The 12881-nt window shown below is 33.6% G+C and overlaps 1 protein-coding gene across 2 annotated transcripts in view; it reads right to left on the reverse strand.

Moving 5' to 3' along the window:
- Nucleotides 1-471: 471 nt before the first annotated feature.
- The window catches only part of ADGRL3 (adhesion G protein-coupled receptor L3), a 125833-nt gene continuing 113423 nt past the window's right edge, over nt 472-12881 (reverse strand). Inside the window, exons 13-14 of one of the 2 annotated variants that reach the window (XM_019632341.1) lie at nt 4045-4096; nt 1742-2144 (exon numbers count right to left, since the gene is read on the reverse strand). In XM_019632341.1, the coding sequence (XP_019487886.1) occupies nt 2084-2144; nt 4045-4096 (113 nt within the window). In that variant the 3' untranslated portion in view covers nt 1742-2083. Of the gene's footprint in view, nt 2145-4044; nt 4097-12881 lie in introns of both variants that reach the window. The other variant, XM_019632339.1, reaches the window with a different exon arrangement.

Raw genomic sequence — 12881 nt, forward strand, 5'->3', positions numbered from 1 at the left:
CTTTAAAAATTGGTAGTGCAGGTGCCCACTTGGGGATCAGACTGAGCATTCAGCACTTTAATGCCTATGGGACACCATTTTTTTTATTTTTTTATTTTTTATTATTTTTTTTCACATGCAGAAGCCCCACTAGTTCTATTGACACCTCTTGACTTCTAGAATCATCGCTACTGTCTTGGTGATGAATCGGTTGCCAAATATGCTTGCATTACAACAGATGTGCACTCTAAACATAAAAGTTTGTCCTGCTCTAATTTGCAAAAATGCTCCTGGAAATATTCTGAGTGAATAAAGATATATAGTGAGGGAAGGAAGTCTAATTTTATTTATTTTATTTTTTGTAAAAAATAATTTGTTTGCATTACTAGAAAATGATTCTTATAAAGTGATAGTTTTATTTATTTATTATTTATTATTTATTTATTTATTTTTTTGCTAAGTGAATTTTTAAAGAAAATAGGCGAGAGAGACAGGGAGAGAGAGAGAAGAGAAAAAGGAAGATAAAAGAAAATGAAGAAAGAAAGGAAACACAGGAGAAAGGAAGGAAGCTTCGCTCTTACTAGTAGACAAACTTGCAAGACCAGCACAAAAGAAAAAAGAAAATTTCTCTTTTTTTTTTTCCACTACATTAACAGGACTCAAATTCTGAGGAACAGAAAGCAGACTATATGTGCAATGCTAGTATCTGTACATTACATAGAAATTGTTCAGTTTTTTTTCTGCCATTAGTTTAATCATCAGTTAATACAGCAACTCATAAAATATGCATTTAGCATATAATTCTAGAATTCCCCTCCATTTCGTTAATTCTGTTGTTTTATTTTGTATACCACAACTATTCCCGCTGTGGTGAATTCAGGTTGTGAGTGACTAAAAACCACTATGTGATACAGTTTTGCTTTGCTTTTATGTTTGTTTGTGCAGCACTCCAATCTAGATGCAGCATTGTTACTGTCAAACTGTTCTGGCCTTTTCAAAATCAGGTCCTTGTAATTATAGTAACAAAGCATCAAAGATGTTAGAACAAACACAACATAATTCAACAAGGCCACAATGAGTGCCATTTTCTTCATATCTCGTTCATTAACATAATGAAGTCTCCATCTGAGGGGGGAAAGGACAGGAAAAGATAAGACACAGGGGAATTTCAGCAGTTATCTTTCTCCCCTGGGCTGACCTAAAAATCCCAGTTTAAAAAAAAAAAAAAGTCTGTGAGTTTGTGTTTGTCGTTCAAGAACAGCATAAAGATTTAGGAGTACACACATTATTACCACTGCTTATAGCAACTCAGAACAGTCAACCAGGTGTTAGCAGTTTTGTTGGTTTCCATTTTTCTGTCATCTTCTATAGACTAGTGACCAAATGAGCAGGTCCTTTTGCATTTCCCTCCGGAGGGGTCCCTTCTTTGTTTGGAGGAACTATAAATCCATCGCTGCTACCACGACCTAGCTGGTAGTAGGTGTGCAGCTGATGGACGTGGTTTCTGACGCCTAGGTTTGGCATGCTTTTGTAGTAAACATCTTCCGCATCACCACCTTTGGCCGGTGGGGGTTCGGTCTGGGTGCTGGTGGTAACACTCTCTGCGGCAGGCACACCAGCCAGGGCTGGCATGCTGGTGTAGAGAGAGTCCCTATGGGGTGACTGAAGATCTTCTGTGTGCTCGTTGGTTAGCAAAGGGAAAAAGCTCTCACTGTGGTCTTGGGGGATCCGCCTTCGGGTGTAATGGTGGGGCTGGTGGTTGTCTGTGGAGTAAACTCTTGGGGGCAGCAAAGGAGCATCAGATTCCTCATGAATGAGTTCCAGGCCCAAACTCTCCTCGTGGTTAAAGGAGGTGGCGTCATCCAGGACAATGGCGTCATCTTCACTCCCACTGCCAAGGTTGTTCACCAGCTTGTTCATCAGATTCCTGTTCTGTTCGCTGGAGCGTTCGTGGTTGTTCAGGTAGGAAGGTATATAGTTGGAAGTGAGTTCCTTCAGAATCTTTTTCTCCAAGGCGGTCTCATTATGGTTATAGCCACGGTCTATAATTTGCACACAGTTGCTCAGATATTCTCCACTGGCAATGCTGTAGCTATTGCCATGGTTACCATTCAGTGGTAGAGTATCCATGACACTTGTATCCCTGGCATTGTTCAGAAGCCCCTCTGAAAAAGATTACAAAACACTATGACATTGATATCCAATTGACCATAGGACACACACACCAGCACAAAAGCAAAAACATATGACTATGAGTATGTATAAATTGCTAGCATTTTTAAGTATAAAATCTTTGGAAACAAAAAATAAAACACTAATAAATCTATATGTACATATCTATATCTCTATATATACGTGGACAATTGATAGAAATCTTATTAGTGAAAAAAAAGTATTCAAAGTAAATCTTAAAAAGAAAAAAAAAAACATAGTTTGCAATTTCCACACAAACATTGCCTGAAATTATTTGAAACCTATTTGGTTAGAACTTAGAAAAAACAACACAAAATTTTAGTATAATCATTCATCGCTTTCAATTTATACACATCCAAGTCAATTTAATAATTAATTACCCTTAATTTTACATGTTGTCTCACACTGAAATTGGTATAATATTAACATAATTCATGTATGGTACTTTGAATATACAGGTCAAACTAAAAGAATCAAGCAGTTTCTAATAATTTGATATATAATTTTGTAACATTAAAAATAATCCCTACACACAAAACCACAAAAGGATTATGTTAAATTTGCCAGAATGATGTAGTCATGAAATAATACTTAGTCAAATAAATGGCACATCAAAATAATTTGCACATAGGAACTTTCAAAACAAAAACATTTGGATTTATTTTCTAGTTTGTTTTTTTTTCTGGTATAAGCACTTTGGTTACTATTATATATTAACTCATTAGTAATTAAAATTTTAGGGTCATTTGATAATGTTACAAAAGAATGTGTAAAGACTTAGGGGTCTGATTTCTAAAAACATAGTGTGAGTATTCAAGGTTCCATTTCATAATGTTTCTTGACCTTGTATGCATGTTAAAAGTTTGAGTTTTAAAGAGGTTAAACATTATATTCTGGGAAGAAGCAGCTGCAGTGAAATAAATTTGACCACATGCTTATTCAAGGTTTTCATATTTTCTTGAATGAACAGAAATCCAAGAATCTATAATAGTTCCATAAATCACTTCAAATGCAACCACAAAAGAAAATAAAACACAAACATTTAACCAATACTGGTAAATAAGAAAAGGTATTTCTTTACAGAGCAATTAATTGAAGAATTCTATTAAACTTCTCAATACACTGCTAACTGGTGAAAATACAGCATTCATTCTATATCTGTGATGCAATTATGTTTAACAAAACTGAACTAGTTCATTGCTGGTTTAAATAAAGTGTCCCGAATATGTCAATTTTTATATGGATTTCTCATGAATACTCTGTATTCAAGTAACACGGTTTTCAAAAACAGCAACACATAAAATCCATTAAAAAGCAGCCATCACAGACATAGGGTGAAGCGATTTATTTTCATGTCATAAGATATTTTGTAGACAAATTCACAATGTTAAGAAAAAAAACAGTAAATGCTTTTTAAAGGGCTGTATGTGATGGGTGATTGTTGCTGCAGAGCTGCTTATGGTATGCTTGATGGTTATGGTTGAGTGACTGATGCATTGAAACGCATGTTTATATCTGTTATCAATGCATTAGGTACGGTTTGAAAACAGCCATAGTAAAATAAAGTGGGCATGTTGCATGTGACATATATTTGTATGATGGAATGTACTACTAAAAATTAAAAGATAATGAATTAGCAAAAATAAAGGCTTAATTTAAAAACAATTTAACTCACACAAACATTACATGAGACTTAATAACTATGTTGATTATGTGACACAGTAAAAGAATCAGACAACAAAAGCGTCTAATCTCTATTAACATATATAAGTCAATTCATAGGTTCTTTCATTTTTAAATTGTGAGATGAACTGTTTTTAATAACTACATCATCTATATGTGATGCAATAAAAGTGAACTAAAAAAAATTACATTTGATATGCAATGTTTAGCTTTACTCCCATACTTGTCTCTCTGTAGGGCTCTAAACGACAGCATGAAGAAAAGGAAAGAAAAAACAACAAGTAAGCTTACAGCGACAGTAGAAGAAACATGAGTAAAAAGCAAATTGATGATATGCAGAAAAAAGAGTCAAAGGAAATAATTTCCACTGCCCCAAAATTCATGAGTCTGTGTTACATGGTTTATTATAATTAAAAATACTAAAATGTTAGTCAGAAAATTAGAAACTCCCCTTAACACATGCTAATAAAATGAGTATTTAATAAGTATTTCTACAATTTATAAATTTCAAACAAATACACATTTTTTAAAGTTAAGATTATCACACCAAATAAGGAGAGTAAAAATTTGAGAGCAAGCCATAAGTATTTTCACAACTATATTTTAATATTTTATATATATATGTACATATATGTGTGCATGTGTGTGTGTGTATTACAGAATACCTGCTCCTAAGGCATGTTGTTATCTTTAATTTTTTTCAGTAAAATTATAAATAAAGTCTTTAGCTTATATACATATATACAGAGAAAAATACAGTTGAAGGTTTTCAGAATTGTGCTTTTTTCCTCTATGTATCTTCTTTCCATGTACAATAGCTATTTTCCCCCCACTGTACCTATACAAATGCTTCTTTTTAATTGTGAATAATACTGATCAAGACTGTCATTTCTGGAGCTCATATTCAAAGTTGTATAACTATGGAGAAAGAAAAAGGTTAAATCCCATCATTATTCTGTATCAAGAAAATGTGAGGGGAAAAAAATACCACCATCAATATCAGGTTTTCTTCTGGATTGTTGCACAATCACAATCAAACATTTTTAGAGTTGATCTTTCAAAAACAATCCTTGCAAAATTGTTTTTTAAAATACCTCGTATTTAATCAGGTCAAAAGAACTACCATTGCTGATTTTGTTTATAGGAAGGTTAAATCATCACAAAATAAAAACCAGTGAAGTCACTGGGCTAGATCACTTAAAATGATTCCAACTTGTTATAATTTAACCTGTGTTGTAGAGATGTGGTGTTTGTATTTTAAATGCTGATTTGCTTCTTATCAAAAGACCAATGATGTTTCAAACTGCAGATGAACTTTCTTTTACATTTTCAAAATAGCTTTAGAAAAAGAACTGGAAATGAAGAGCCAAACCAGTAGAGTGGCAGATGGAAATCACTTGTAGGTTCATTATGGCTCCCTCCTTAAATGATAGGATTTTAGAACCGGAAATCACATCAAAGATAACTGAAGTTCAATTCCTGCTCTTCAGAGGTGAGGAAACTGCAACCAAGAGAGTCAGAGCCTTAGCTAACACCACCCTGATAATGGTGGCAGAACTGGGATCAGAAAGGGAATCTTCTGGAATTCCTCTGTGTACTATCTATCTCTTTCTCTTCACATCTGCCTTTAGGGTTTGAAAGCCATAACAGAATATTTACTTATGTATTTTATAATACAACCTTGTATTATGACCAACTAGAACATACTCTTCACTATATCCCATCCTAAGGGTATATGTCTTTCTATAAAGATTTAGAATTGAGTTAAATTACTTTAAAATGTAAATTACTTTGCAAAATTGTGACTTCCTCTCTATATTATGTTTTGTTGACAGGTTTATCTATAATGAAATTGATCTTATAAAAACTGAATTCTCCAATACTGACAAGAAGACAATGGTCCAGAAATACTATGCATGATGTTTTAAATATTTGCACAATCTGAATGCAATATAATAAAAGTATATCATTCATCTTTAAGTTAACTCTATAAGCTTCAAGAACACTATAAATACATATTTACATATTTTTAAACATAGATATTACAAACAAAAATAGATATTTTAAATTAGAATGCTTCTTTGCTTGGATGACATTGGTGCAACTGAATAAGAGGACCCATAGAACAGAACTAAGTGGTAATTTAACATAAACCACTCCAGTACATACTGAGCCACCTATATTTCATGTAAGATTTCTCCTTGCCAGTAAGAATGTAAGTGCATTCATCTGAAAGCTTAAGATTATCAGCAATATGACAATAACCAAGATTTATTTTGGGTCAGTGGTGAAAAGAATTATTTTAAGTGCTACCACAGTTTCCCAACATCTTAACAATACTAAAACACCAAATAGCTGAACAACTATACTTTTGACTGAAAAACATTAATAAAATTTACTTTTGTTTTTAAGAAAATTCAGTAGAATTTATATAATTACTGGCATAAATGACAAATCCATTTGAAAAATCTTCTATGTATTCACTGATAATCTTAATAGCAAAATCCAATAATAGATTCCATAGAAATAAAACTTAGAATCTATCTACATAGTATTATTTTAAATTTTGCATCATGAGAATGTTAATTTGATAGTATGCGCAGAACTGGTCCATCCTTAGAACAATCCCCTAATTTAGGATAGCAGTAAAAATAAAATAAAACAAGGAGGCAGATACTGAATTAGGAAAATATATAACTTAATACTTGTTCATTTTTTCATTATATAAGATATTAGAAATTTTATGTGAATAACCAAAAAAGCTAAACACAATGTGACCTAAATTTATTACCTGTTTAAAAACAATTTCCAACAACATTTTGCACAATGTGAATAATGTAGAATAAATTAAATTTGCAGATATGGTGTAAATCTTTAACATCATTCAAAACTTACTAATATGACAGCACACTTTAAAATGTTTTGATGACACAATTATCTGTCATGCAGCCTAATTAAAAAAAAAAAAAGCATAAGCTTTGCAAAACTGTTCTGCCAAAGCACATCTGGTGCATTGAGTCATGGACACTTGATCTAGTGCTACGATGAAATAGGGACATTGACAAATGAAAGACAATTTAAGGGAGGGGTAACCATGCAGAAGGACCTAGAAACACACTATCTCATACTGATGGCACTGAGGTTGTTTCACTAGGGAAATGGGGGACTAAAAGAGATAGGTTAACTCCATTCAAGTATTAAAAGGATTGCCACAGAGAGCAGAAAGCTTTGCTCTCTGCTCTGGAGGGCAAACCTAAGCGTCATGGCCAGTGGCAAATCTCAGCTCCGTGGAAGGGAAAAAATACATACAACAAATGGAGCATTTCAACAATTGAGTACTGTTGACCCTTGAACAACATGGGTTTGAGCTGTGCAGGTCCACTTATATGCAGATAATTTCCAATAAATACTGTAAATGTACTGTCCCTTTCTTATGATTGTTCTTAACACTTTTTTTTTTAAAGATTTTATTGGGGAATTGGGGGAGGGGAACAACATTGGGGATTTGGGGAAGGGGAACAGACAAGTTGCTGTCCTTTTGTTCTTCAGTCTAGTTGTGGAGGACGTCGCTTCACTGGCCCATGTTGGTATTGGGATCATTGCGCTCTTCCCGGGTGAGGCAGATTGGTCACCGGCCACTGGACAGCCACTCACAGTGGCTCACGGCGGCTCACACCTGCTGCTGGCCAGCCCCACTGTAGCCTATGCTGTCACTGGCGACTCACAGCAGCCCAGCTCCAGGTTGAGCTGTTGTTCACCATCTTAGCTGTAGAGGGCACGCGTCACCCTCATGTGGGATCCGAACCAGGGCCCTGCTGCTCAGAACTGGCGTTCCATGTCAACTCCTAACCAACATGCCACTCGGCCGGCCCTCTTAACACTTTCTTTAGCTTACTTTATTGTAAGACTACAGTATATTATACATATACTAAACACATGTTAATGGACTGTTTCTTATTGGTAAGGCTTCTGATCAACGGTAGGCTATTAGTAGTTAAGTATTTTGGAAGTCAAAAGTTATACGCAGATTTGGACTGTATGGGTTGGCACCCTCACCCCTTGTTGTTTAAGAGTCAACAGTATATGAAGTCCTGAGATGGGAAGGGTCCCATTAGGGGAAATACTTAAGTACAGGCTGACAGAACATCAGCACTGTAGTAAAGAGGACCCAGTGAGCTTTATTCCCTTTTTTTATTTAAAAGTCTATGCTTCTTAGATGTGTAGGCCTTAAAGATGATAAAATGTAAGGTTTCCTTAGTTATTTCATCTTAATGACAAACGACTGTATTCTTAACATCACTTCTGAATTATTGAGTTTCGTATTTAGAAATAACTTAAAATCATCCTTTGTATTTGGCAGTGTCCCCAGGGAAGCTCAGATGATTTTAGACACCAAGGGGCCATGTTCTAACAAACATGCTTTTCTGGAATGGGCACTGACATCAAATTTTATGCATTCACACCGCTAATCTTCTACCTCAGACTGGGAAAGGGAAAAAAAAACAAAAAAACAAAAAAAAACCCAAAACACCCCACACAAATACACAAAGATTTTCATTGAGAGTAACAGAAATCTTATTTAAAATTGCCTGGAAAAGTTAAATACCGCTAATCTATCACATCAGATTTGAATGAATCTTGGAAGCCTCTTTGTTATAGTGAAATTTCTTTCAAACATTATTTTAAATAAGTAGATCACTGACTAGGATTTTTTCTTTTATGAAACTTTTATTTGAATGTTTTTTTCCTGTGGTCTGTTTACATAAGATATAGATATTTTAAATTTCTTGTCCCCTAATACATTTTTATCTTTAGAAAAGGTAAAGCCACATCCAAATGCTTATACTGTAAGCATTTTAAATAGATTTATGCTTATTTGTTTGAGAGACAATTAACATTTTATAACACATAAAGCTAGAGGCTGTAGAGGAACCATATTCAAAAGCCTGTTTTTAACACATAGACATTGTAGAAATGGATTTTGTGAGCTCCCTGAATCAGCTCATATGCTAGAGAAGAGCCTGATCTGCTACTGTTCAGTTCACTGATCTTCCCTCCATGGTTTAGTTGAATTTAATTTTTTTCCCTGGAGTCAATCTAAATACTTTCATCAGCACTGATGCTTTGTGCCTAGAGTGTGTTTCACAGTATAACAGATTAAGATTATTTTTTATAAAATCTTATAATATTAAGGCTATGGATCAAGTGTTCCTTTATCTTACTTACCTTAGGCAAATATCTCATTTCTCAAAATAAATACATAGGTATTTAATATTGGAATTAAACAAGGAAAGTATTGATAAGCCACCAATACATTTTATAACATTACAAAGAAACATACACACATATTGATGAATCAAGCATTTGTTTATCAGAAGGAAGGAACCCATTTCTTACCAAGGAAAACCTAAGGAAAATGGAAAATAAAAGCACCAAGAGGAATAGAAGGTGAAGGGAATCTGTGTGTCTGCTTCCAAAAGAAAGAAAAGGCAAGAGGAAGGAAAGAAAAATAGAATGTGGCCATAAAAGCTACATAAAATGGGACTCTCACTTGAAAAAATTAAGATAAACTCCAGCACACCTTGTGCGTTGTACATGCTGACAGAAGGGTTGTTACAGACCGCCGGTTCCCCAAGCAATGTATTATAGGGATTGTTAGTACCATGCGGACGAAGCAGAGCATTGCTTATAAGATGATTAGCCATGGCTCCTGGAGCAGCCCCATAGAAAGACAGAGAAAAAAAAAAGGTCAATCAGGCAAATGTGTTTGAAAAAAAGAAAGGAAACATTTAGAATGACAACAATTGACATAGTCCTGATTACAGGCAGGCAGCTAATTAGACTCAAAAATATATGCCACTAAAGCACACATTTCCAACAATGCACATGTCCGAGTCAATGGGAAAGAAACAATTTACAATGTTGATTAAGCCACATTTAGGGTGTTCTCTTTCCCAAAGTGTAAGGAAGAATATTTTCCCATGCTTGCTAAAAACGAATTTTTTTTTAAAAAGCAAAATACAGTCTTTCATACAAAGAAAACACAAAAGCTGCAAAACAAAAACAAAAAACATTGAAACACAGAAAGAAAAGCTAAAATTAAACAAAACATCCCTCATTCGCAGAAACCACTGGGTTGTTTTTAATGAAAGAAAAAAGAATAAAAGGCAATATTTATGAAAAAAATATTCATTTGGAGAGCAGTTGTTGACACAACAGAAGAATTTGACATTCTTTAAAATTTTGTGAACAGGAATTCTTTAAATTGAAATAAAATAAAATATAATCACTGTTATTAGTACACCATAGTAAGCATACTAATTAGGTAAAGTTAGAAATCTGATAAAGTATTATATGGATATTATTTTTAAATATTATAAATAAAATATTAACTTCACGGCATCAAGCAATATATATAATTCCATTTTCCATTTTCCAACTGGTTGTTTGGACTTTGGCAAAGCAAAATAACAAGGTTAAATTCTTTTCATCTCTTGTGAACACATGTACTAAGTTTCTGACATGCCATCAGTGTGAGTTGCAACCTTTCACCCTCCAAAGTCATTTAACCAAAAAGCAAAAAAAATCAGAGAAACAGTTTTATAAAATATAATTAGGGCATGTGTGAAAACTGATAGGCAGAATGTGTATTTATGTTAGATGAAAAAGAAAGGAAAAATGACTAAAGGAAGGAAAACAAAAATCGTATAGGAATAGGTTGACCATATAGGTATATGTTTACTTAAACAAATACATTAGAGGATAAACGTAAAATCTACTGATGAGGAGAAAGTATTTGCAAACAAGTTTACAAATATTTGCAATCCAACAAAGGGAGAACATCTGAAATATAGAAAGAACTCTCAAAAGTCAACAGTAAAAAACAAAAACAAAAACAAATAAAACACCAAAAGACAATTCAATTAGTAACGGGCCAAAGGCATAAACTGAGATTTCATAGAAGAAGATAAGGTGCCAACAAATTCATGAAAAGAATTGCGATTAGCCGTTAGTGAAAAACAGATTAAAACCACAATGAGATATCACTACACACTTAAAATAAAAGTGATGACAATATCAAATGCTGGCAAGGGTGAAGAGAAACTGGATCTCTCATATTCTGCTCGTGGGAATATAAAACAGTACAGCTACCCTGGACAATTATTTGGCAGTTTCTTATAAAACTAAGTGTGTGATTATCATACCACCCCACTATTGTACTCTTGGACATGTATCCCAGAGAAATGGAAATTTATGTTCACTCAAATACCTACACATAAAAGTTTATGACAGGTTTATTTGTAATAGCCCATAATGAGAAACAGTACAGCTGTCCTTCAACTGGTGAATAGTTGGACAATCTGTGGTACATCCATACCATAGAATACGAATCAGCAATAAAAAGAAACAAACTATTGATGCACATAATCACCTAGATGAACCTCTAGAGAATTATACGGAGTTAAACAGACAACCCAAAGGTTATATACTGTATGATTCAGTTATGTACATAACATTCTTGAAATGACAAAATCATAGAAATGGAGGACAGATCAAGGATTGCCAGGGACTAAAGATGGAAGGGGAAGGTAAGTGCGTATGACCATAAGAGGGCAACACGAGGCATCCTTGTGGTGATGGAATTGCTCTGTATCTTGACTATGGCAGTATATACACAAACCTACTCTTGTGATAGGATTGCATACAACAAAACACACATATACAAATACAATTAAATTTAAAAAAAAAAGAAACCTGAAGACTGATGGATTGTATCAATGTCAATATCCTGGCCGTGATATTGTAGTATAGCTTTACAACATATTGAGCGAAACAGGGTAAAAGGTATCTGATCTCTGTATCATTTCATACAAATGCAACTGAATCTACAATTATCTCAAAATGAAAAAAAAGTAATGTATATTAAATGAATTAAACAAAAACAGTCACTTGTAGAACATGTTTTAAAAAATGAAAAGGAAAAATATGGCCATGGTATTTTTAACTTTTTCTAAATCACAGCTGTTTGCAATATGGTAAATTATCAGTCAAATAACAAATGTTTAATCTTAAAATTGGGAAGTGAACACCTCTTGATTTAAAGGACAATATAGCTTGTCAGATCTCTCGAGCTGGAGAGTTTCAGTTCTTTCAGGAAATAAACCATGTGTTTACATCTCGCACATACTGTAAAGAACTAGCATAGAACTAGCACATAATTCTTTCACTTACTAAATCCTTGATGAATATTTGCTGGAGTTCTACAACATTTACATTTGAATGTTTTCACACAGTGTGATGGTAGATTGTCAATTTATCATATAAAGGGTCTCTCAGGATATTATTTCCCACCGATGAATTAAATATATGGAAAATCAATAAGAAACACTAGAAAGAGTTGGCTATAGTGTCTTTCATGTAAGAAGTGGAATACTGTAAATCCTAAAGGTGTATATTGTTTATGTTACACAAATTTCAGATTCACTGTTATTGGCAGAATTGGGACAAAAGTAAATTTTATCTGCTACCTCTTGCCTTTTTTTTTTTTTAGTTAAAAGTTAGTTTTCTAATAATATAATTACTTTCTAAAATTACTCTAAAGAAACATTTAAATAGAAAATGAAAGGTATTAGCAACTTAAAATGAACTAGGGTAAAAGCCTTAAAACTATAAAATTGCTCAAATTCTTTTCATTCCCTCACAGATCAAATGGGTAAAACCTTTATGGCTGGAATTTATATCTGCATCTCTACACATTTCCTGACATTACTACACATTATTCAATTTAAACTAATTGGAAAAACAAACAGAAGATTGCATGCTAGTTTTCCCACTTGCTTCATATAGCTTATAAAAGAAAATATTCCTTCGTTTTACATACGATGTAAAGGAAGATGCCCTGCTTAAAAGTTGTCATCACAGGAAAAAAAAAATTGTAGCTATGCATGGTGATGGAGGTTAACTAGACTCATTGTGATGATCTCACAATATATACTGTTATATGCCAATTATACTTCAATAAAAAT

Source organism: Hipposideros armiger, unplaced genomic scaffold (genome assembly GCF_001890085.2).
Source record: "Hipposideros armiger isolate ML-2016 unplaced genomic scaffold, ASM189008v1 scaffold_1128, whole genome shotgun sequence".
Lineage (NCBI taxonomy): Eukaryota > Metazoa > Chordata > Mammalia > Chiroptera > Hipposideridae > Hipposideros > Hipposideros armiger.